This window comes from Podarcis cretensis (genome assembly GCF_951804945.1).
Source record: "Podarcis cretensis genome assembly, chromosome: 5".
Lineage (NCBI taxonomy): Eukaryota > Metazoa > Chordata > Lepidosauria > Squamata > Lacertidae > Podarcis > Podarcis cretensis.
The window spans coordinates 84,742,405-84,769,267 of NC_137174.1; the positions used below are offsets into that span (position 1 = coordinate 84,742,405).

Here is a 26,863-nt window from a genome sequence, read left to right on the forward strand (position 1 = left end):
AGTTTTGACCTTAGTCATCCCGGAGCTGAAATTTGAGCTCCAAATTCAAACTTTGACCATTTTGACTGATTGAGGCTGCAGGCTACCAAAGAAGTCCCATTCATCTCAGTGGAGCTGAATAAAGGAGCATAAAATTGTACTGCAAATAAACAACAGAAGTTAATAATACAAAAAAAGTACTGAAATCTATTGCAAACCTTACTGCAATCTATCAATTAAATACTGCCAAAGCTGATAGCTGCTTGCCAGTTTGTGTCAGAAACTAATTGCTACTGCAGATCAGCTGTCAGAGAATATTCGGGAAACGTTTAGCAGAAAACTCACAGGAAATAACATGAAGGGACAGTTCATTACAAGTCTGTGGGAAGATGGCCTGCAGAAATAGTAGATCACTGGGGAAGATGAAAGTTGATGTTGAATGTTCAACGTCTACCACTCCGAACTTGAAGTCAAGGTTTTCTGCCCCATGGTCTTGCTATCATCTCCAGACTGCTGTTTCACATTACTGAAAGACACCTTCTGAAACACTATACATGTCTATCACAAACTTGATTCTTATAAAGCAGTGAATGCTTAGATCGGGCCTACAATTAGTCAGAGAGAGTTGACTGCCTCCGGCAACAGATTTGGAGTGTCAAGGAAAGTCAACAAATTATTAGTTATTTAGTTCATTATTGCTGTATTTTCACTGGCAAGAAGGGGGAGAGAAGTTTGTATGTTTTTTCTCATGTGCCAAAAATAATCAGTGCTATTTTTTGAGGGGGAAAAGGTGCAGGAACTCACCATGAAACCTCTCTCACAATGGCAATGGTGCCCATCTGAGAGGTGCAGGAACTAAGTTCCGGCTGAAAAAAGGCCCTGACTTGTATGGCTTTGGATGTCAAGATTTTTATTAAAGGTTTTCACAAAACAGTAAGATATAGAAAACTAATGTAAATAAAAAACCCAAAAAAACCCACCAAAGACATCTCCAAAATTACAAATAGAATACAGAGTCCTCACTTAGAGGTAGTTCTTAATCCTTTCCGCCCCAGAAAGTAGTAGCCCATCCCAGCTTTCACATAGGATATTTCCTTTCTCCTCCCAGCTGCTCACCCTGGGGGACTGAGATTTCCCTGCCTCACACCCAGGGTCCCTCCATCAGCCATCTACCACAGCCATGGGTGTACAATCCCTGGGCCCCAATCAATGCCCTGATCAGAGGTCTCCAAAGAAGAAAGAGAAGAAAATAAAAAGAAAGATAAAGACGCAGGAAGGAAAGGGGGGAAAGGGAAAAGAAACAATAAAGAAAAAAATGACTTCCAATTTTCCATATGCCTGTTACATACACAAAAGTTCAGTCCATTATAAAGTTGAATTGTGTATGTGTGTGTGTGTGAGAGAGAGAGCATGAGAGAGAGAGAAAGAAAATGTAGGAAAATATAAAAATGTGTTTGACCAACCTTGGTGTTCATCCCCACCTACTGTATAACAGGGTGGGGAAATCTCAGACTCCAGGGTCAAATGCAGCCCTCCAGGCTACTATATCTTGCTTCAGGAGTCTTCCCAGGCAACCACCCTCCTGTGCTACACCTGTCACCAGTTGTTCTTTGCACCCTCCTTGACTGTTTTTGCCTTGGCTGGAATGTGTTCTTGAACTCTGATAATGACTAAATGGAGGATCGCGAGGAGTGGGGGAGTCCGTAGAGAAAGTAGGCTACTGTACAATGGCAAAATGAACATGCATTGCTCTGCTCATGCCTCTCACCCTGCCCACCCCTGACATACTGCCCTCAGAAGGTTGTTCAGAAAGGAAGGTGGTCCTTGAGCTAAAAAAGTAAATGGATGTTGGATATATTCTAGTAAGGGAGAAGTCCTGTGTACAAGAAGTCCCATTCAACCTTGGGACTGCTGCTGCTCTTCCTAAGCCTGTCAATGGGAAAACAAGCCTTGAAATAGTGTTCTACACTGAATTTCCAGGTCACATGTCTGAGCTGAACCCTCTTAGGATCCAGCCTACATCTCCCACAGCCCTACCTGCATCACACTCCTTTTTGAGAACTTACACTGGTCTCAGCAAAGCCAGCTGTGGCTCGGTCAACTGATCCCTAGCTGAGCCATGTATCTTAAGTTGAGCTGGAGTTGGGAACTTAATGCTGCCCAAGGCCAGCTGAGCCAGGAATCAGCCAGCTGAGCCAAAGATCCAATGCATCATAAGCTGCCCCACCTGGCAGATCTTCTCCATAGGATTGCCCCTTCCTTTAGTGTAGAATGCAACCAAGTAGAATTACGGTATTGAATGGATGGTGCAATATTTGTTATGATTATTTTCTAAGCATCCCCTGATGTACGTATCTAAAAAACTCCAACCAATAATACTACATCATATACAGAGATCATCAACACCGACACACCAACATCTCAGCTGAATGGTTTTGCAGTGAATTTTATTATGGTTATTTGGTTTGCTTTCGTCCACAACCTCTCCTTTTATTATTATTTTTTAAAACATGTGATTGCCTATAAAATTTGGAGAGTCTTACTCTCAGAATATACTCCTCATTTCAAGGGAAAGGTGAAATGAAAAGTGTGCAACATTCTAAAGCAGCAATCTGCAATTTGCCGATCCAAAACCTTGGTAAGGTGCCTGGGGATTCAAAGTTGGTACCGAACTCCATTGAGATTATCCTGGATGGAGAAGACAGGCCCGATGGGATGAACAGACTGTGAGATTTCAGTGAACAGACTGTGAGATTTAAGTGGCATTAAGGGAGCAATCTTTTACACACAAGAAGCCTGCATAAAGGAAGCTGCTGTAAATTAAGTTGATGGAAAGTTACACCAGATCCAAATCCTGTTCAAATGTGGGGCTGCTCCTTCTGCTCTGCATAAGCTTGGCAGAAGGAAAACAAGCTTTTAAAAGAGTGTTGTATGCCCAGGTTGCCAGGTCACAGGACTGAGATGAATGGGTTTAGGAACCAGCCTAAGTCCACCCTCTGGTCCTGATTCCATCATGAAAAAGCCAGATCCCTTTTGGGAAACTTACACTGCTTGCTTCAGTCAGCTGAGCAAGTCACACCAGCATATTTTGGGCTGAGTCATGTTTGGAGACATAACACCAGCTGAGCTAAGAACCAGCTGTCTGATCCACAGTTCCACTGTATCCTAAGCTGCTCATCCTGGGGGATCTCACCATAGGATTTCCCCCTTATCCATCCATTCCTCCCTACTGCAGAAGGATGTTGGGAGACCAGATAAATTGATGATTTCAAAGCACTTTCCAAATTAAAAGTGCAAGCATCTGATAATAGAAAGAGTGCTCTTTCTCAACAGATGATATGCTCCAGTGGAAGAGGGTGAAGGGGTGAAGAAAGGTTTGCCTGAATAGCTCTCCTTTGATTCATTGACAGTGTCAAGAAATAATTCTGTTCTCTGTAGGGAAAATTGGTATAATTTGACAATGAGCATTTGGGTCTCCAGAATGTTTAGTTTTCAAGGAGCGAGACAGCCAGTTTTAAAAGCCTCTTTTGACTTAACAAGAAAATTGCATCTTTTTTATTTCCTGTAACATTGGCAACTCTTGATATACCCCTAACAAGTAAATTACAGCTGAAGCAGGATTAAAATGTTGTGACATTGCAGTTGGAGATCTGAGCCAATGGAGCTTTTGATGGCAGTGTTCTGGAATACTGATATTTCTGCTGTGTCCTTTACGGTGAAAGAAATGTTGCATTTATCTGTCAACATACCACAAATATTTATTTCCGCTGAAACTTACTTGCCGCAATCCAGCTCAGGAGACACATGTATACAAATAGGCTTACGCATGTGTGCCACTTCCTGGATTGGGAACAACAGCCATAAATGGGCTGTGTATTCAGAAGGACAGATAGAGTACTGCATCACTTGGAATGGGTTGCAATTCCTGATGTGCAATCAAATCTCCATCCTCATGCTTGTACAACTAGCCATGCTGCTAGAGTTGGATCAGGGCCATTAGACATCTAACGATAATCCTCAGGTTTTAATCACACTTGGTCTGATTTTCATTTCTCAAAGCTTCAAAGAGGAGAAGCACTTTATAACGTTTATTGATATAAATAGAAATGGACCTGGGAGACAAGTATATTTGTGACGTGTCACTGAGCCTGCATAACATGCCTTATTGCTGGATATGCTACATCAGCTATCTCTGTGTTTGCCTTGATCTTTGACAATGAAGGCATTCCAGAAAGGCTGGAACTTTTAATTAGAGACCTGCACAGCTTTCCTTCTTACTAGTGTAATCATTAAATTGATTTTTCCAGTCCATCATGTAATTGTTCCAGCGAAGGAATCCTGCTTTCCACTCTCGTTCTGCTTCATCAATATTGCCTGTAAAACATGAAATGGGTGGCATTAATCTAAATTTAAATCTCTTTGTACATTAATTGAAAAATAATTCTGATTACCAATGCCATTTCCCTCTAAATACACTACACAGCACTACACCCTCCCCTTTGTCACCTGATTTATTGCAAATTCGAAAGGGCAACATTTTATCTCTAGATCTTGAGATAATTGGTTGAAGTGAATAATTATTCTTATAGATCAATGTAGAGTATCATATGGAATTTCATTTTCAATATTTACACCCCTTTGACATTTTCCAAGCAGTGTATAGTTCATAACGGATAGGCACCTAGTAACTTGGATCCAGATATTGGCTTCTAATTAGGATGGGGACATTATGGCCTTCCAAATGATGTTGGACTCCAATTCCCATAAGCCACAGACAGCATGGTCAGTGGTCAGGGATTATAGGGACTGTAGTCCAACAATACCTGGAAGGTCACAGTTTCCCCATCTTTGAACAAGGGAGACGGAGTGGATTTCCTTCTGGAAACAAAACAAATAAATATATCACCTATTCCCAGTTGCAGAACAGTGCCCTAAATATAGCAACAATCTGTTAAAAACAAACAAAACAGAAGTCAAAATGGACCTGAAAAAGGAAAGTCTTATTTGTTCAGTATATTTGATAATTAAAACAGCTGGAAACAATCAGGTCATGTATCCAAAGCAGTGACCAGGGGATGAATAACCGCTGTGAGGAGCATAGGGAGAAGAAACTCCATGGTGCACCTGTGGCAGCAAAACCGGAAAACCTTCATCTGCCTCAGGTGCAACAAAACATGTCTCTCCCATATCAGTCTCTACAGCCACAGCAGGCACTGTAATTCTCCAACAGTTTGACTTAACCCTCAAAGGCTCACTCCTTCGTTGTCTCCTGGGACAGACAGATGCCAACAACAAAGCAGCTGTACAGAGTCACTAAGAATATGCAATAACAAGCACTGAGAAACAGCCCTGTTATCACAAACAATAGCAAATCAGTTAAAGCACTCACCACACCTGCGAAAATCCTGGGACCTGTAATTTACCCCTCACACAGCACCCTTAACAAACTACAGCTTTCTGGATTATTTTGGAGGGAATGAGCTTTAAATGTATGCTCAGTACTCAGCCTTAGTTGTAGGATATGAAATAGCAATAGGATAAGCATCCATAATATTATCCAGTCAAGAATAGCTCTCTGAGCTGCCTAAACAGGTTGATAATTATCTAGTGTTATTGTTCTCTGGTAGCTCTGATGTGGTATTTTAACCTTAGATCACATGAGAAGTATTGAATTGCAGGTTCATCTTGGTTCTCATGCTCCATGGAAGTAAGGACATGTAAATGACCCTCTCCAGTGAGTGAATACAGCTCCAGGCAAAATGGAAACTGTAAGGAGAGACAAACCCCTGATTTTGGATCTGTTTAGAGTATTTCATAAGATGATGAGCCTGTGCTAGACTGCACAAGATATTGTATGGAATCATTTGGATGTATCTTTGATGCTTTTGTTCTGCTTTGAAGAAAGTTCAACAAGTAAAGTTTTGAACAATCTAATGGGTCAGGGTTTTGTTTTGTTTTTTGCATCCAGTCACTTCATGTTGCGCAATATTGATATCTGCAACATTTAGGGAGCAATCCTATGCACAAGAATCTCGCATAAAGCAAGCCAATATAGGTTGAGCTGCTATAAAGTTACACCAGATCCAAGAACTTTTCAAGAGTAGGACTGCAGCTACTGCGCCACCTAAGCCTGGCAGAAGGAAAACAAGTCTTTAAAGCAGTGTCCTATGCCAGGTTGCCAGGTCATGTCACTGAGCCGAATGGGCTCAGGATCCAGCCTAAGGCTCCCTCAGTCCCACTTGCCCAATACATCCCCAGAACCACACCCCTTTGGGGAACTAATACCTGCCTGAATGAGCAAGTTATGCCAGAGGACCTTCAGCTCATCTGGGGTTGGGGACATAATGCCATTTGAGCTCAGATGGGAATCAGCCAGTTGAGTTGGAGATCTACTGCAGTCTATGCTGTTCATCTCAGCAGATCTTGTTTTAGGATTGACCCCATCGAGTTAGACCACATTTCATCTTATGTCCCCATTACTGGAGATTATTTTACTGGCCTATTATGTAACGCAGAAGCATATCTTACTGATATTGGTTATTTCACAGAACATTTGGTTACATGCAGCACAGTTGCTCGTCACTATCATCCTCCAAACAGATGGTGTCTTCAGTTATGATTTCCGTGAGTAATGTCAGATGATCACAAGGAACATTTCGTCAGATTCACGATATACCCACATCTTGCTTGAAACTGGTCCAGGTTCACACATAACACACACACACAGGATGCTTGTTTTTGAATGTCTCCCACATCCTACATATGATGGGATGTCATGATGCAAGAGATGATAAAATCTCTCAGACGTCAAATGGAAAACAATGTGTCAGATGAAGATGGCTATGTTCTTTCCCCACTAGGAAGCCTTACGCATAACAGCTATTTGAAAAAACCAACCAACGAAAGCCAGCTTATTTGTTAGCTTTCGCTGTCAGAGATACAGACAATCCCAAACACAATATAAAGATATGACATGTGACACTTGGCTGAGTATAAGTACACAAGAGATTTCAAGCATACCAAAGAGAAATAAGATGAAGATGTTGCAGCAGCTCTTTCACACTTTGTATAAAGATCTGGGCCCAGGTATAGGTACCTCCCAAACATATATGCAATACTAAGCACTGCCTCTACTTATGAACGTCCTAACTGGCCTCTCATGGCTAATGTCTAGTAACTGATCCATATCCCACAAATTTGTGTAATTCTTTTTTTAAAAACCCAAAACGAAACCTAAACTTGTGGCCATTGTCACTGTTAACTTCTTACAGCTTACTCACTTTTGTAGGCCCAGAGAACTCTTGGAATTGTAACTCTGTGCAGAGAATAGGTAAAGGGACCCCTCACCATTAAGTCCAGTCATGGACGACTCTGGGGTTGCGGCGCTCATCTCACTTTACTGGCCGAGGGAGCCGGCGTTTGTCCGCAGACATCTTCCAGGTCATGCAGCCAGAATGACAAAGCTGCTTCTGGCAAACCAGAGCAGTGCACGGAAATGCCGTTTACCTTCCCTCTGGAGCGGTACCTATTTATCTACTTGCACTTCATGCTTTCGAACTGCTAGGTTGGCAGGATCAGGGACTGAGCAACGGGAGCTCACCCCATCATGGGGATTCGAACCGCCGACCTTCTGATCGGCAAGTCCTAGGCTCTGTGATTTAACCCACAGCACCACCCACATCCCTTATGTGCAGAGAATAGAGGTCTCCAAATTACTCTCCACACTCTTAACAAACTAGAGTTCTCAGGACTATTTGGGGGAAGCCATTGCTGGTTAAAGTGGTATTATAGTGCTTCAAATATACAGTGCAGATGGGGCCTTAGCTTCAACCCCTTACAACTAGAGACAGTTCATAACTCTATCATTACCCAGTACTACAACTTCTGTTTGTGCAATGGAATCTTCTGGGGCAGATCTGTGGAACTGCAGGAGTGAGGAGGCGAGAGGGACAGGAATTTCCATTGTGTGAACAGAAGGTGTTATGTGAGCATAATGGCTTCGTTGGATGCAGTGACACCCTGTTCTTTATTCTAAAGGTTTTTACACCTACCATTGGTGGGTGAATCTTGGATTTCTAGTAGGAAAAAAACCCCTGAAGTGGTCCTGACAAGGCAGAAGTCTGTTCAGCCCATTTTAGAAGGCTCATCATTGCTGCTTCTAAGATTGCACTTCAGCCTAAATTTATTACAAAGTAAAGTCTGCAACTAATTCAAGTTTTGGCTTAATAACTGAAAAAGAAATGACAGATTCCACCCATCCCTGGCTGCAACCTTAAGCACCCTTACTAAGATGAAAGTCCTGCTGATCTTGGTTTGATTCTAAGGGACTATCACACTTCCATATTTTGCTTTTGAAATGAATGGAATCTGTGTAGGAATGCAGCTGTTCTTTCACCCTTTCATTTCAATGGGCTCATGTAGCAGATGTTCTCAGCAGACTGTGCTCATGCAATGGACAACAAATCTTATGTGAACGAAGCTGAAGAGAGCATGTGAAACTTGCACAAAACTATATATTACACAAATTGATTGTGGGGGGGGGAGGAGTGTTAGTTAAGTGAAAGAGGTTGTCTTTTCTGAAGGACCTCTGGATTTAATTTTACACAGATAGTTCTTGCTCATAAAAGCCTTGAAATTGAAATTGAAATTAAAATTTAGTAGCAGCAAAGTGACCTTGCATTAACCAATTTACTGTACATACATACATTTGCCACCAAAATTACCTGTCATCTCCAGGAGTTTGGGAAAAAATATATTCCAGAATCGGCACTGCTGGGCACGTAATTTTGTACGAATCTTTGAAGCGTCTGTGCTTAATGTTAAGTATTTTTGTTCAGCGGTGGTGAAGACTGGCCATCTTGTCCCATTAATCTGAGTCCCATTGGGTGTTCTAAAGGATTAAAAAGAAGCATTAGATCTCTCATGGGAAATTACCTGTGCACATCAGTAGTTTAAAATTATACTGCTGAAAAGTTATTTTATTTCAAAGATTGGTAGGGTTGCATGGAATTACCCCAGTACTTTTGAAACTAGATAGGAATAAATATCAACATCCCCAAACTTTAAATGAGAATTTGGGGGGGGGAAAGTTTAATTAAGAATAGAGCAATATGCATACAGTAATAAAATCACTGTTCATCAGTTCCATGGATGAGCCCAAGAGGTCAGTGAGAAAATGCAGTCTCATGGATAACATTAAGGACAATAAATTCACTAGCCTGGATTGCCCAAAGTTCTTAATAAGAATGCTAATGCCTTATTCAAATATGCAAGAATACTATATTGATTTTTTTTAAGGTAGACATTTTGCAAAGATATGCGCCTATATGGGTGAAATGAACGAAAATTGTATCCTGATTAAAGTATGCTGGAGAAAGAATGAGTTTCCTAATGGAAAAAAGGCATCTTTCCACTGTTCAAAATAATTAATGTAAGACGATGTGCAAAAGTGCTGTCATATATTGGAATTGATTATCTTGGACATGATGCAGTAATGTAGGGGTGGGTGATGTTGGGACTTGCAAGATCATTGCATCTGGGGGGGCACAGGTTCCCTCTTCCTGTTCCTAACTAAAGAAAGGAAAGTTCCTAGCTAAAGAAATCCTTCCATCCACAGGTATGCACATTAAAGGATCGCTCAGCACTAGAGTGACAATATAAGAGCAAAAGGTGAATCTATACAGGGCATGTAGAATCACAGCCCTGCATTATGCATGCTCTGCAGACCAGGAATAGAAAAACACTGAAGCATCCAGATGTTGCAGGACTGCATCTGCCGTCATCCTTGACCATTGGCCATGCTGATTACAGCTGATGGAGGGGGGCTGACCAACAGTATCTAAAGGCAAAGGTAAAGGAACCCTTGACCATTAGGTCCAGTCGTGACTGACTCTGGGGTTGCGGCGCTCATCTCGCCTTATTGGCCAAGGGAGCCAGCGTACAGCTTCCGGGTCATGTGGCCAGCATGACTAAGCCGCTTCTGGCGAACCAGAGCAGCGCACAGAAACACCATTTACCTTCCCACCGGAGTGGTACCTATTTATCTACTTGCACTTTGACGTGCTTTTGAACTGCTAGGTTGGCAGGAGCAGGGACCGAGCAACGGGATCTCACCCCGTCGCGGGGATTCAAACTGCCGACCTTCTGATCGGCAAGTCCTAGGCTCTGTGGCCAAATTCTCCACCTCTGCTCTAGACTGTTTGTACCAGCCTTCTTCAACCTGCTGTCTTCCACATGCTATTGTCTTACAACTCCTGCCATCTTTTATTATTTTCCAAGCTGGCTGAAGCTTGATGGGTGTGTCCAAAACAAATGGAGGACACCATGTTGGGGAAGGCTGGGCTGTATAGTGCTGATGTATGTGCAAAAGGGACACATATAGGTTCCATACATGTGTTGAAACAGTCAAGTGAACAGGCACAAGTGGGAACAGGAATTACTGGTGTGATCCTGCTGCATGTTTGCTCTATGTAGCTCAGTTGTACAACACACATATTGCATGCTGTTGGCCTCAGGTTCCGTCTGCAGCTAAAATGAGATCAGGTACAAGTAGGGATGGGAAGCTCTGATCATTTGGCTTTCTCAGTTTCTCATTTCCCCAAACTGAAGTTCAGTTCTCAACATTTCCACAACAGTGAACTTCTCCAAACATGTTTGTATGCAATTTTCCCTAAAGTACATATTTTTGCAAAACAATTTCCCCCAATACAATGTATCTTTGTATACTACTTTCACCAGTGTATGCATTTCTATGTATCCTTTACCCTAGGACTGTAGGTGGATTTTGGTACGCATTACTAGGCTGGAGAACTGCGTGGCAAAATTCTGAGAACTGTGAATTTTGAAGGATAATTGCGTTTCAGTTTGCATATTATTTCAGAAAGTGCAACTTAGATAGTTTTGCCTTTAGATGAATTACATTACCCCCTCATCCAGGGAAAGGTCCCTACCCAATATCTTGGAGAGTTGCTCCCAGTGGTAGGCTAGAGGGACCAATAGCCCGATCTGTTTGTTTGTTATTACGTTATTACGAGAAGCAAAGTTACAGGGAGCCAGGCAGAGGGCCTTCTCAGTAGTGGCACTAGCTCTCTGGAATGCCCTCCCCCCAGATGTCAAAGAGAGCAACAACTACCAGACTTTTAGAAGACATCCGAAGGCAGCCCTGTTTAGAGAAGCTTTTAATGTTTGATGGATTACTGTATTTTAATATTTTGTTGGAAGCCACCCAGAGTGGCTGGGGAAACCTAGCCAGATGGGCGGGGTACAAATAAATAACAATAATAACAATAATAACAATAATAACAATAATAACAATAATAACAATAATAACAATAATAACAATAATAATAATAATAATAATAATTCCTTTCCACCTTTTCTGCAAGGAGCTCTTGGTGACTTACACACTACTCCCCCTCTCCATAGATTAGGCTGAAAGATGGCCCAAAGTCATCTGGTAAGCTTTATGGTTGAGTGGGGATTTGAACCCCTGTCTCCCAGACCCTAGTCTAGCACTCTAACCACCACATCTACTCTCTCTATGGGGCAGCTTCCCATCCCATCACCAATTAAGCAGCCCAGTATCAGCATGAATCAATAGGAAGAAGGAGCAGAGTTTTCTTTTGTTGACTTCTATTCATGTTTATCAGTCATCTCTCTAGAGAGGGCTCTGTCCAAGCTTGTGCACAGCAAAGAAATTGCAAAGCAAATTCTCCAAAGCAAGGGGAAAGCTACAAAAGCTTCTCTTAAAAGAGGTTTACAAAATGCCGTGAATGATTATTTAAACAACACTCAGAGAGGAAGAAGGCAATAAAAGAATTGAAAAGTGCAAGGGCTGAGAAGAGTAATTGGGTCTCCTTTCCCATGGTCTCCAGCCAGGAAAACCAGCGAGGGAAAGCTAACTCTTTCTGAAGACAGTGGGAGTTTCAGTTTGTTTACCACTGCTGAAGTAGAGGTCAAGAGTGGCCATTTTAGGAAAGAGTGCTGGACTGCAAATGTTTACTTCAGGGTGTGCTTTAGAAAAAAAATCTCCTAAGTGGCATGGTTGTTAATGTATGCTACGGTTAGCAGCTGGAGGGCCTCGAGGAAAGAGAATTGGGTTTAAGGTTCATGTTCATCTAAGGAAAAATCACTTTTGCAGGAGGCTGTTGGAAACAGATCGCTCGATTTGTACACGGACTGGGTAGTCATATCGCTGTTTTAAAACAACAAAGGATGCTACAGCTAAATGTGTTAAACAGGTAAACAACCCGCCAATGCAAAAATGAAAAGAACACCAGCTGTTCTTGCTACAGGCCACTGGCTGGATGCCTGGAATATCTCAACTCTGTGAAGTGACTACCCAGATGTAGCAATGGGAAGCAACTTCCCTTGCTCCTCCTGCTGTGGCAATCAGTGAAGCTGGTGAATGTCAGGCTGTAGAGGGAAGCAGGCTCAAGAATAAGTATGTGCATATTTTGCCCACTCTAAGACCAATCCCATGTCTACACACACACACCATCCAAAGTTTGGGTCCCAATCGAAACTGGCATGGACTGTTGCCAGTGCTACCCATTCATCAAATCACAGAATCATAGAGTTGGAAGGGACCCTGAGGATCATCTAGTCCAACCCCCTGCATTACAGGAATCTCAGCTAAAGCATCCATGACAGATAGCCATCCAACCTCTGTTTAAAAACAGAGAGTCCACCACTTCTTATGAAAGTCTGTTCCACTGCTGAACAGCTCTTACTGTCAGAAAGTTTTTCCAAATATTTAGTCAGAATCTCCTTTCCTGAAACTTGAAGCCATTGGTTCGAGTCCTACCTTCCAGAGCAGGAGAAAACAAATAAGTTCCCTCCTCCATGTGACAGCCCTTAAGATAGTTGAAGATGGCTATCATATCTCCTCTCACTCTCCTCTTGTCCAAGCTAATACACAGCTCCTTCAAGTGTTCCTCATAAGGCTTGGTTTCCAGACCCTTGACCATCTTGGTTGCCCTCCTCTGCACACATTCACTTTGCTAAGCAAAATTCTACCTGATGGTGAAAGCCACCATGACAAGCATGACTGACAATGCGGTTACGATCTTGAGCAGCACAGCCACATAGTTTTCATGTTTGGACATATTTTAATGGGTTGGGTAGGACTTGTCTGTCTTAACATATTGCTGGAGGAGCATTTTATGCATTTTGCGTTGTTCAGTGTTTTAAAACTGTTATGGTTTCAAGCTGTTTTTATGTGCTGCATTTTACCTTGTCTAACCACCTTGAGACTTTTTGTTGCATAAACTGACCGATAAATGTAATGGATAATCGTAATTCATTTCTTCTAGTCCAGATAATTACTAGAATCCTCCTCACCTTCATACAGATACACACAGAGAGAGAGACATGTATGGAGAGAAGGGAGTAGTAACTATAGCAAACTAGCATCAACTATAACTCATGGGTCGTTTCATAAGCTCTGCTTTTAGTTACTACATTCCGGGTATTTAACTCTTCCTGAAAGCCCACTGGACAGACACTAGTGAATTCAAGCTTTTAGTCTAAAATATCCCTTAATCTGATCTGGCATGGCAATTCCTAGGTTCCTCAGTTGCCCACTTCTTCGCTAATTCTGCTCTGATTAACTTATGGCACCCATTTAATTGCATGTTTATTTGTGGCTCCTGAGAATAGTGACTTAAGCAGAGCTGACTAGTACTTCAGTTCAAGATCAGGACACTAATAGCACTGTCAGAATTCATTTAAGCACTCCTGTGCTATGAAGCAAGTCATGACATTCCAAATTGTACTTTACAGGTGGGAAGGGGGCTATGCTTGTGGATGCAGATATCAGTTTGTAGGAAGTGATTGAAAACATCATGTGTTTAATATAATGCCCTGCCACACGAGACTTTGAGATATATGTATATTCCTTGCATTGCTAGCGAGTACTTAGTACTTTAACAGGAGATACACAGAAATTCCCACTTAGCAGATTCACCAAAAACATTGCAGAACTTATAACTGAGTTTTTATGCATGTTCAGTGCAGGCTGGTCTGTTCTAATGGGACAGCAATCTCCCCTCATCCATCCTACACCTGTCTGTCTTCTTACTGATGTCCAGTCCTTCTCAGTCTAGAATACCTGGATACAGCTAAAGTTTTAATGTTATTGTCTTCTTTTAACTTTGCAACAAAAGGAAGAAGCAAAGGAAAGAAGGTAGCTATGAGATGAAGCAGGCTGACATCTGCCTCAATGAATTTAAATGTAGATTTTGCAGCTCTAAATGCAACACATTGTCCAAGATTTTGTCTGAATTCCCACCAATATTTATCTTCCATCTGTTCTTTGATTTGCATGTCAATTTTTTTACCCTCAGATCTCAGATAGAAATAATCTCAAATCTCATCTGGGTGCCATGTTCACAGAGATTAAATATTTTTAGATGTGGAACTATTAAATATATTTCATATTTAGTAATCTTTCCATATTGGCTGTGCTCCATTCATGCAGGGCCATATTCCATCAAAAGACATGTCTCCCTCTCCAAATTTACAAGTTAGAAAAATCTCAGTTAATAGCATTAGGCTGGCATTATGCTAGTGGAAGATCAATATGAGACCTTTGGGACACTGAAAACTCTGCAGAAGCAGTAAAACTGCCTTTAAAGGTTGCTTTTTAATAAACATTACATTTGTAAGCAATTGCTTATTAGCCACTAATTCCATAAGAAACTGTTTATTGGCAGCTGACTTTCATAGATTCGCTGCTCACAGATAAATACTTTTTGGTCCAACAAAGTAACCTTAGTGGAAATCTTTACTTGGGAAGGAAAACTTCCATAATTAAAATGATTTTTTTTTTTTACCATTATCATTTTTGCACTAATATGATTAATGCAAACTGAAAGCACAATGTAAGCAGACATTAACTTGTTTTTTTATTAAAAGCCACATTGTTTTAGATAACTTATCATTCACAGGCAAAAAGGCAGTCAGCTTAATTTTTAATCTCTACAAACAACTTTCACAAGTTTGTAAATTCCTCTTTTTTGTTACAATTCACTGAGAACCCATTTCACTAAGGAAACTGATGTTAACGTAAGTCAGTGTAACATTTAAACCAGGGGGAGCCAATGTTGTGGCTGTTCATATGCTAATCACATCTCTCAACATCCCTGAGCATTGGCCATGTTGTCTGGCGCTGATAAGAGTTGGAGTCCCATACCATACTGAGGGTACCATATTGCCTACCTTTGAGTTAACTACTTTTATTCAATAATAACATTGTTCAAGTACAGTCATACCTCGGATTACAGACACTTCAGGTTGCGTTTTTTCAGGTTACGGACCCGCCGAAACCCGGAAGTACTGGAACGGGTTACTTCTGGGTTTCAGCGGTCACGCATGCACAGAAGCGCCAAATCGCAACCTGTGCATGCGCAGATGCGCCACTGCAGGTTGCGAACGCTGCAGGTTGCGAACGTGCATCCGGCACGGATCACGTTCGCAACCCAAGCGTCCACTGTACATTGTAGTGCAACACTTGTGCCCACAAAGCTTCACTAAAAGCATTTCCCCCCCATAAGGCTCCATCCAAACAAAACCTGCCCACAACAGAGAGTTATTAATGAACTGTAGTGGCTGCATCTTCTCGACACCTTAAGAAAAGGAAGATTACTAGTGCTTGTCACCTTCAGATACCAGCAAGCCATAGACCTTTCCTGGGCACTCCAGGACACCAACAGAATAGGTGAGCTGTCCTGGAATTAACCAACCAGAGAGTCTTTCTTGGAAACCAAGTGCTACCTTATCTTCAATGAAGACAATTTGAGTTAACAGTAATCGCTCTCACTTAGAGAGGTGTCCCGCTGCATGCTGTTCCTTTTATTTCATTGTCATACAAACCACTAAAAAGAGCCCTGCTAGATCAGACCCAAGGCCCATTTTGTTCAGCATCCAGTGGCCAACTAGATGCTTATGGGGAGCCGACAAATGAGACGTCAGAGCAATAATGCTCTCCCTATGCTATCTTGCAATACTGAGGCAATCCAGACAACCTAGTGAATGCAGTAAATCATTTCAGCGGTGTCAGCAAACCACTATAATAAGTTCAGGTGAACAATATTTGGGAACCGTGGAAGATGAACTATAATTGCCATGATCCCCCAACATAAAATGATGCTGCCATGTTGTGCTTTACTAACATAGGGCTCATGGGAGGGAGAAGAGTCCGTTGTGCCACTGTGACACATCTTTGGGGGATTTTCTGTTGCCTGCTTTGTGGAAAGCCTTCCTCAATAAGCAGTCCTTCGTGCTTAGGGAAGGGGACTGATGCAGCAAGTGGGGGAGGAAATCCAGCCATCAGCAAAGACGCTTTGAAAGCTCAGCATCTCCCATCTCCAAGCACAGCAAGCATATCAGATGCCCTTATCCATTTTAGCTGGATTTTGCAGTAAGCCTTTGTTAGTTCTCTGGGATAGTGAACTTACTTGAGAGGAAGGTTAACTCTTAGATATAACCATGCATCTTTGTTGAACTGCGCACCACCTTTGCTAGTCTATTGGAGAAGATCAATAAATTGTGCTGTTTATGACTGGAAGTAGAGTCCTCCTCCTTTTTTGTCCATGATAGAAGGATGCTCCTAATTAGTTTGAAATCTGGAAGAGCAAACCATGTATATTACTCTGCTCCCAGACAATCAAGTCACAGCTAGCTGTGTGTGCAAAGTCATCAATCAATCAGAGAATGGCAAGAAGTATTTGCGGCATTACAGAGACATAACACATCCAGATGTCTCACATAATTTCTAAAGGCCAGGAGGACACACGATCTTCAATGTAGACCTTCTCCTATTCTGTACTCACAGTGTAACAACTGCAGGGCAAGTAACCATCATGAGCCTTTGTGCAATTCCTGGGAGAGTTAAGAAGTAGAATTCCAGTGACAGAATGCACAACGCTTCCTGCAATTTCCCTGCTCTAAGATGCAGACAGGAATGAGAGGTGCTGAAGATTTACTACTGAGCAGTCTCTTTCTAACCCCCACAAATGGCTTATTTTAGCCCTGAGCTAGTAGGAATGAAAGGAAAGCTTGTTCATTTGGAGAGCTGAATCATATTCCCAGGCTGTTATCACCTTATATAAAGGTAAATTGAAGTTGTGCATATGCATGTTTAATTAGCAAGGGAAATCAGCTGTTGCATAGCTGGCATCATTGTTATGTGGTTGCAGCTTCTGAGATTGGCCCAGAAATGGCAGCTAGTGCAAAATGCAGCAGTTCGACAGCTCATTGAGGCAGACTATTCATCATGTTACACCGCTGCTGAAAGAATTGCAGTAGCTGCCGATAAGCTGCCAGGCTAAATCCAAGGTGCAGGTACAAGCATGCAAAACCTTGTGGAGCTTGGAACCAGGGTATCTTTGCCAGCCAGCCAGTTCTTACTGATGTGTTTCAATGTTTATGTAGTTATATACCACCTTGTGATATTTTATATGAATGTGCCATTGATACAGTGGTACCTTGGGTTACAAACACTTCGGGTTACAAACACTTCAGGTTACAGACTCTGCTGACCTGGAAGTAGTACCTTGGGTTAAGAACTTTACCTCAGGATGAGAACAGAAATTGCACGGCGGCAGCGTGAGGCCCCATTAGCTAAAATGGTATCTCAGGTTAAGAACAGTTTCAGGTTAAGAACAGACCTCCAGAACGAATTAAGTTCTTAACCTTTTGCACTGCACTCTCCCCCTCCCCCACCAGCACTTGGGGGGCAAGAACAAGGTATGGGTCACATGACTCATTCTGGAAGGCGTGCGTCCCAGAAAACGTGTGTCCTGGTTTGCATCAGGAAATGTTGGATGATACGACATTCTTTCTTTCTATCTTAGCTTCATGGCAAGTAATGGGCCAGCTCAACACATCTGCCTGCCTGAAATGAAGATCAAGAAGAAATTCTTCTCCTCAATTCCACCTGCAGAACTTGAACAGACTGCCATTTGATTCTTACTTCAACAGTGAGCGTGCGACAACTTCCTCCACCTTGCCCAAGGGCAGCATGCTAGTTTAAAGGGTGCAGAGCAGGCCATCTTAGGAGACTCTGGGCTGATGGCAGGGGCTGTTCTAGTCCCCAGAAACTGCTTCCTAAGTTTCATTCTGCCTATTGACAGAACCAGACTCAATTCTTAGAGGCTGACATTAGGAGGCTGAACTACTCTTAAAATAGCACTTGTTCGGGAAATAGAATTCCAGCAAGCCAACCACTGTGTGTGTGTGTTTAGAAACTGTGCTGCTTGACAGGTTCGTGAGACACTGAAAATTAACAGGCCCCACTTGATGAAAAACAGTACTTTTTCATACAGCGCATTGTTAAACTTTGGAATTCAATCCCACAGAATGTAGTGATGGCTGCAGTTAGGATGGCTTTAAAAGGGATGCAAAAGGGATCTAGTATTAGAAGCAGTAGACCTTTGAATGCCAGGAGCAGGAGATCAGAGTGGGAGACTGCTGTTGTGCTCATGTCCTCTTTGTTGGCTTCTCAGAGGCATATGGTTGCTCAGTGCTGAACTGGATGGGCCTCTGGTGTGATCTAGCAGGACTCCTTTTATATTCCATAGAAAACACTTTTTATTTTGCAGAGTGTACCATCATAAAAAGTGCCTGCAATCTACATTTAAAGAACACACCTGATTGTTACTATTATTTATTATTCATTAAATTTCTATGGGACGCAGGTGGCGCTGGGACGCAGGTGGCGCTGTGGGTTAAAGCCTCAGCGCCTAGGGCTTGCCGATCGAAAGGTCGGCGGTTCGAATCCCTGCGGCGGGGTGCGCTCCCGCTGCTCGGTCCCAGCGCCTGCCAACCTAGCAGTTCGAAAGCACCTCCGGGTGCAAGTAGATAAATAGGGACCGCTTACCAGCGGGAAGGTAAACGGCGTTTCCGTGTGCGGCTCTGGCTCGCCAGAGCAGCGATGTCACGCTGGCCACGTGACCCGGAAGTGTCTCCGGACAGCGCTGGCCCCTGGCCTCTTAAGTGAGATGGGCGCACAACCCCAGAGTCTGTCAAGACTGGTCCGTACGGGCAGGGGTACCTTTACCTTTACCTAAATTTCTATACCGCCTTTCATCTGACGAACACAGGACACTTCACAACATAAAAACAAAAAAATACAAACAAAAAATACCACCGCCCCCAGGTTAAAAGGCCATTGATTGTTTAATGAGCCAAAGGCCTAGGAGCAGAGGGGTGTTTATGCCTGGTGTCTGAATACAGTGGTACCTTGGTTTACATACGCTTCAGGTTACGGACTCCGCTAACCCAGAAATAGTGCTTCAGGTTAAGAACTTTGCTTCAGGATGAGAAAAGAAATTGTGCTCCGGTGGCGCAGTGGCAGCAGGAGGCCCCATTAGCTAAAGTGGTGCTTCAGGTTAAGAACAGTTTCAGGTTAAGAATGGACCTCGGGAACGAATTAAGTACTTAACCCGAGGTACCACTGTATATGCAACAAAGATGCCACGTGAGCCTCCTTGGGGAGAGAGTTCCACAAGGGGGGGGGCACCACAGGAAAGATCCACTCTTATGTTGCCATCATCCAAACCTCTCACAGAAGAGGAGTAAGAATTTAAGCCACATATGATTAAAATCATGAGCTGAACTATTCTGTGTCAAATCAAACACCTATCTAATTGAATTAGGGATGTTTCAGATATTTTCCCCATCTCTTGTTTCACTCCAGATCTTCTATTTCTAAGGCACCTGGTCTTTGCTTCCAAACTAGAATGGATGCAGTAGGAAATCTGCATTGTTTGGAGTCTCTGCCCACAAACAATTCCACAGTATATAATGCTAGTTTTCCAAAGTTCCATGACTTGGTTTGTGTCTTCTCCTTGTCAATGTTACTCATGAGTTTGCCTGTGTGTTTCAAAAAATGAATATAAAATAAAAGCAATCTTTCTCCTGCTGCAATATTTCTCTTGGGTGGTATCATGATTCTTTTGGTATGGTGTTTTATCACTGCATAAGGGAGCAGACATGTGGCCATTAAGACACCACACAAACCAAATATTGGTGCAAGCACATCTACGGTCATATCAAAATTGTTTGCTACTGTTTTCTGAACATTGGCAGTTCAGTGGTGGCGAGGAGATGCAAAAGAATGAGGAAAGCTAAGTGCAGTGGGGAGAGGAAGTACAAAGAGCCTCTGTGCACAGCCCACACTGTGGAATTTGCCACCACAATACATATTTAAAAGTTTGACTGGGTTGCTGACCATAGCAATTGGCTGTGGTGGTTGGCTCTGGGAGTGTGGTTCTCAGGAGCATACTGGGGGAAGAACCTGTCCCTTTGGGGCAATTCCTGGGCTATCAATTAGGATATTGACCTGGATTTTGGTATTATCATAACTGATCACCTCCTCCCCCCATTTTCTCTTACCTGGCAGCACTCAAAGCTGTCCACCTCCTAAAGACCTAGATGTGCCAATGGAATCTTTGTTGTTTGAACCTAGGTAAAAGGTAAAGGTACCCCTGGCTGTACGGGCCAGTCTTGACAGACTCTGGGGTTGTGCGCCCATCTCACTTAAGAGGCCAGGGGCCAGCGCTGTCCGGAGACACTTCCGGGTCACGTGGCCAGCGTGACATCGCTGCGCTGGCGAGCCAGAGACGCACACGGAAACGCCGTTTACCTTCCCGCTGGTAAGCGGTCCCTATTTATCTACTTGCACCCGGAGGTGCTTTCGAACTGCTAGGTTGAACCTAACTCATGGCTAATTCAGCCAGTGATGTGTGGTCCCTTGTCTTTACTACAAAGAAGCAAACCTTGAGAGCGCTGCATGAGACAGCTCTCCAGAAGGTGACAGCCAGGAATATGGGTGCATTGCAAATACGTACTGTGGTACCTCAGGTTACATACACTTCAGGTTACAGACTCCGCTAACCCAGAAATATTACCTCGGGTTAAGTACTTTGCTTCAGGATGAGAACAGAAATTGTGCTCCGGCAGCATGGCAGCAGCAGGAGGCCCCATTAGCTAAAGTGGTGCTTCAGGTTAAGAACAGTTTCAGGTTAAGTACAGACCTCCGGAATGAATTAAGTACTTAACCTGAGGTACCACTGTACTTCAGCCAACTGGTGGCTGTAGCAAATTTATATTCCAACCAGCAGATGGCAGCAAAGAGATTCAGCCGATCAGAAGTATAGGCAAGATCCCAGCTACCAGATCACAAACCTCCCCCCTTAGCAAGTGATTTCCCCAAGGCATGATGCACTCAACATATTAGTGATTTCAACTAACTGCAGCATAGGAGACTTTGCTGAAGAGTTGCACAAATGCATGCTTCATGCACTCAACTCAACAGTAGATCAGCTGTCAGAGACCTAGTTGCAATTCAGACTAAAAGCAAGCAATCAACCTCTTCATTGAAAAGAATTCAAGCGCTGCTAGTGATTTCTTATTTATTGAGAGTGGCAAGGGGTGGGGGTGGGAAGCACAGGTGTCCCAAGCACCCTTTGCTGGTAAGCAAATTGCAGCAGTTTCAATTCAGTGTTGCAGCTCCTACCAACATGGAAAGTGGACTTCTTCACAGCAATGCGTCTTGGGTTTCTTACAACAAGGGTACACTACAAGCTTCCACCACTTAGGGACTTCCCTTTTTCTCTATAATCTTACGGTTCTCTGTGATGCTACATTAGCACATGTGTTAATATCATTCATATACATTTGGTTTACCATATGGAGATCTAGAAGCCTGGAGTCACAGTTTCTGCGAATTGATATGCAAAGTTACACACACACACACACACACACAGTGGTACCTTGGGTTACAGACGCTTCAGGTTACAGACGCTTCAGGTTACAATCTCTTCTAACCCAGAAATAGTACCTCGGGTTAAGAACTTTGCTTCAGGATGAGAAATTGCACGGCGGCAGCAGTAGGCCCCATTAGCTAAAGTAGTACCTCAGGTTAAGAACAGTTTCAGGTTAAGAACGGACCTCCGGAATGAATTAAGTTCTTAACCCGAGGTACCACTGTATATACACACAGAGAGGGGGGGGGTTGCTTCACCAAAACCACCCTACACTCACATTGATCACAATGCTGGAGAAACATAACTTTTCTGTTACAACTACAATATATACCTTTAGCTACCTTTTCTCTAAACCATCCTCTGTGGCATTCTCCATCTTGCTTTCCTGTACTGCGAGTTCCCAGACTCCTTTCTGTTCAGTCCTTTCTTTCTTCAGCTTTCTCTGTCACCATTGCACTTTCCCTCAGGCTGATTATCCTTCCTTTAGGAGTCATTTCTCACTCCATTGCCATGACTTACTAACAGTACATGTGAAAAGGATCTGGGGGTCTTGGTGGACCACAAGCTTCACATGAGTCAACAGTGTGATGCAGCAGCAAAAAATAAAATAAAATAAATGCTATCCTAGGCTGCATCAACAGAAGTATAGTGTCCAGATCAAGGAAAGTAATAGTACCACTCTATTCTGCCTTAGTCAGACCACATTTGGAATACTGTGTCCAATTCTGGGCACCACAATTTAAGAAGGATGTTGAGAAGCTGGAACGTGTGCAGAGGAGGGCAACCAAGATGATCAAGGGTCTGGAAACTAAGCCTTATGAGGAACACTTGAAGGAGCTGGGTATGTTTAGCCTGGAAAAGAGGAGAGTGAGAGGAGATCATAGAATCATAGAATCATAGAATCATAGAGTTGGAAGAGACCACAAGGGCCATCGAGTCCAACCCCCTGCCAAGCAGGAAACACCACCAGAGCACTCCTGACATATGGTTGTCAAGCCTCTGCTTAAAGACCTCCAAAGAAGGAGGATACACACTGACTTTAAGGGGGGGGGAGGTAAACCACAGAGCCTAGGAGTTGCTGATCAGAAGGTCGGCGGTTCGAATCCCTGCAATGGGGTGAGCTCCCATTGCTCGGTCCCTGCTCCTGCCAACCTAGCAGTTCGAAAGCACGTTAAAGTGCAAGTAGATAAATAGGTACCACTCCGGCGGGAAGGTAAACGGCTTTTCCGTGCGCTTCTCTGGTTCGCCAGAAGTGGCTTAGTCATGCTGGCCACATGACCCGGAAGCTGTATGCCGGCTCCCTTGGCCAATAAAGCGAGATGAGTGGGTCACGACGGGACCTAATGGTCAGGGGTCCTTTAAGAATGTGCTATAGGTGCTACGTGAATGGTCCCTTCTGATTTCCTCAAGTTACCAAATGATGTCACTTGAAATAACAGAATTAGAAGAAGCTTCACTCCAGAATGAATAAAATGGGAATCTGACACCCTCACTCTTTATGAATGCTCAGTTTCATTTGAAGTCACTTTTGCTGTCATTGGGGCCCATTGATGTGCGATTTGATATAATGAGCTCTCTCTCTAGATTTCTTTTTAAATTCAGAGCATTTCTCCACTTCAGCTAGTCATTTATCATCTCATCAAATGATGTGAAGGATTCCCTGTGCAATTTCATCATGCCTTATGCCTAATTCACAAAAAAAGTCTATTCAGGGTTTTCATACCTATAAGCCTAAAATAAAAGGCAAATGACAGAAATATTTCATTTTGCAATTTCGGATTTTATTCATGATGCTAGTTTGCATCGATGAGAATCCAGGGTTTATGATTTGTGGGGAAAGTAGAAGATTGAGCTCACCAACTTCTCTGCTGCCATCTCATTCTCGCCTAGCCCATTTCCACCCATCTGTCTTGTCCATTTAATGTAAGTTCTGTGAATAAGAGGCTGCACCACTACAATACAATGCTTCAACTCCTTAGAACTAAAGAAATGTTTGATTTCAGTTCCTTTCACAGTGAAAGTCCCATAACCTCAGAGAATTCAGGGAGATATACAAAGACTAAGCTGAAGGGGAAATAAGGACTTGATACCATCTAGTCCAGGCTTCTGGTCCCATAGAGGCCAACCAGAAGTCCTCATGCAAGACATGAGGGTGAGTGCTTTCTCCCACTTATTTCCCCTAGCAACTGGTAATCTAAAGTAGACTAATGCAAAACTGTTGCCTGGTGAAACTTAAACCTTAAGAAGCTATGCCCCATATCCTGAGATGCCATCAAAACTCAAAATTAGGTGGCTCATATGCCAGAACTATCAGGTTCATAAATGGCTGAATGTGCACCAAGTCCAGTTATCTGTCTAACAGATCTTAAAATTACCATATTTCAAAATTAAATTAATTCTGAGTTCATTTCCAGATTTTTTTGTACATGCACTTTCCACATAACTAATCGTCTAAATTCTGCATACTCAGGTGCTTCCCATGGGGTGGTGTTATTTTAACCCTTTTAGCTACTCTTTGTCAAATCAATTAGGTTTAAAGTTTGGATCTGAACTCCATCTACAGTTGATCACTTTTGAAGCAACAGTCAAACTTGCTGTAAGACAGGAAAACAATTTCTCAGAGAAGGAAGCTTTGTGATGCATGACATCGCAATGTATGCCGTGAGTCTATTGCACTATAAATCACACATTGCCAGAATGAACTAACTTATTTGGTTGCTTATTATTATACTCTACCTTTCCTCCCTAAAGAGCCCCCCCCCCCAAATTGTATATGGTTACAAGATCTGGAAAAAACAGAGAACTTTCATCCAAGTTTTTAATGTGGGATTTGATGAACTGAGTACAGTTTCTGACGGGGGTAAGTTCACACGTCACTCTCCATAATCATTTATAGTAGGGTTTTGCCCAAAGTGACAATTTGAGATGAATTTGCTCTGTTGACCAACCAGTCCGATAATGTTGAAGAGGAACAACAAGTTTTTCAATAACATTAGCAAACTTTGTGACCTAGTTCAACACGTCTTGAAGGGTTTCACCTAGAGCTCTTTTTAAAAGATCACTTTGTACAAACAACACATTTGAGGAACAAGATTTCTCAAAGAAGTACCAGATGTTAATACGTCCTGGGGGAGTTTTCCAAGTCTGCTTTTTGTTTCCTTTGACTAGCACAATAAAACAGGGCCAAATAAGCACATTTATGTAAATGTTTTTAATGTGTGTAATTCATACAGTCTGAGACCAGGTGGGCTTTTTGGCAAAGAATTAGAGTTACCCTAGTAGAACTTTTTCTCTGTCTGTACATTGCCTTGACCCGTTATTCTTGTATGAGTAGCCCTGAAGTGAGTTAAGCCTACTACTACTCAAACTTAATGTCATCGGTTCAGGTCATTCACTTTTAACCCAGCCTTTTCCAGCTTGGTGCTATCCAGATGTTTAAATCTATATTTCCCATTGCCCCCTGATGACTGGCAATAATATCCAGGGCTGATGGGAGTTTTAGTCCAAAATATCTGGATGGAACCAGGTTGGAGAAGACTGCTTTAACCACTGGCAAATATAATTGTCTGCCAGGAGGAATTTGCAAACAACTGGTGGAGAAATGTCTCAGCAAGTTCAAACCCAGTATGCTGAACCTGCTGAATAAGAATACAAATGACAGAAGAACCAAAATCTAGGTACTCATTGGTATCCAAGCCCACTGCCCCACTAAAACCCTTGGCCAGCTGACTGGGAAAGGTCAGAAGAAACTACATTTATATTCCAATCTAGCTCTGAAAATATTTTTAATTGATTCCTAGAATATCATTTTGAATCATACATTTTGTAGAAGAAAAACAAACTGCAATCTCGATAAAGGATATTAAAAGCAAACATTATGCCTTCCTCTGATCCCTTGAGAAATGTCTGTGATCCAGTTGGCTCTCATCCTGGCATCCAGAAACTTGAGAAGCTCTTGAGCATCTCAATATTCTGATGCCTAGACATGCTAAATAAAGTTCGGACCTCTCCATTGACATTCCTACTAGGTGACAGCAATCTTAGCTGTAAATTCCTTGGGACACTCAATTCAAAATGACATTTAGATCAGGAAATGAAGTGGCATCAAGTTGCACATTGAGTGTAGTTGCCCAGGTATGATTTAGCTCTAGGTCAGTCCAACTGTGAAGTTACCAGTGCATGAATCACATGTGAGAGCTGATGCAAGTTGAATCCCTGATGTGGACTGCGTGCAGAGTAGAAATGCTTTAGTGAATAGTCTTAAAATAGTTACAAAGAAATGTTACAAAATGCAAAGTAACACATTGCTCTTAAATAGCAAGAAATGTGCACCCCTCTTCTTTAGGGAGAGAAATTGCCAATGCAACCTATCATCACCACTGAACTTAGCCATTACTGCTAATGCTCTTGGCCCCACCGACAGACAAAGATACTGAGTTCTCAGTTTTCATCTTCCCTCTGCTTGACTTTCCAGCATGAGTCGCCAGTTAGCGTAAAGACTGGAAACATCCAACTTTTTCTGCCATGTTTGCTAGAGTGAAATCTCCTGCCCAATACAAACTTCTCGACTTTCCAAATATAAATCTTTATATAAGTTTTTCAAAGTTGAATGCATACAAACATTGCATTTCATGGATATACAATTTATACCTGTAACATCACAGTGACCAAACTATCCCGGAACAGAGAAGGGCATAGTTGGTGTATCAACCTAAGTTGACAATAGGTGCTCCAATGCAATAGGTACATTGATGTGGGGCACCCATTTCTGACTAAAGGCCCCCTCCATGGTGTAAGGGTAGGGCACATCTGTGTATCCTCTGTGTAAAGAGGCAGGGCTGAGATCAGTGTATTTTCCCCTACACTTCAAATATGTATAATATATCAATGACAGCAGAGGCAGTTTTAGGCTAATGTGGCTGGTTTGGTCACACTGGGTGCCATGGTGAAGTGGGCACCAAAACAATACTGTAGAACAGAGCACAAGAAGGTGGTGCCAAATTTTAGCATCACACAGGGCACTACTGAAATATGAGAACCCAAAGTCCACCACTGATGGCAGAAGGTGTACACTGTTGCATTGACCCGAGAACCCAAGCCCTCTTTTTAAATAA

General features: G+C 42.6%; 1 protein-coding gene across 1 annotated transcript in view; it reads right to left on the reverse strand.

Annotated features, from left to right (window-relative positions):
* Positions 1 to 2,409: 2,409 nt before the first annotated feature.
* BCHE (butyrylcholinesterase) overlaps positions 2,410 to 26,863 on the reverse strand; it is a 48,015-nt gene continuing 23,561 nt past the window's right edge. The window contains exons 3-4 of the mRNA XM_079977975.1: positions 8,703 to 8,869; positions 2,410 to 4,353 (exon numbers count right to left, since the gene is read on the reverse strand). Of these exons, the coding sequence (XP_079834101.1) occupies positions 4,229 to 4,353; positions 8,703 to 8,869 (292 nt within the window). The 3' untranslated portion in view covers positions 2,410 to 4,228. The remainder of the gene's footprint in view (positions 4,354 to 8,702; positions 8,870 to 26,863) is intronic.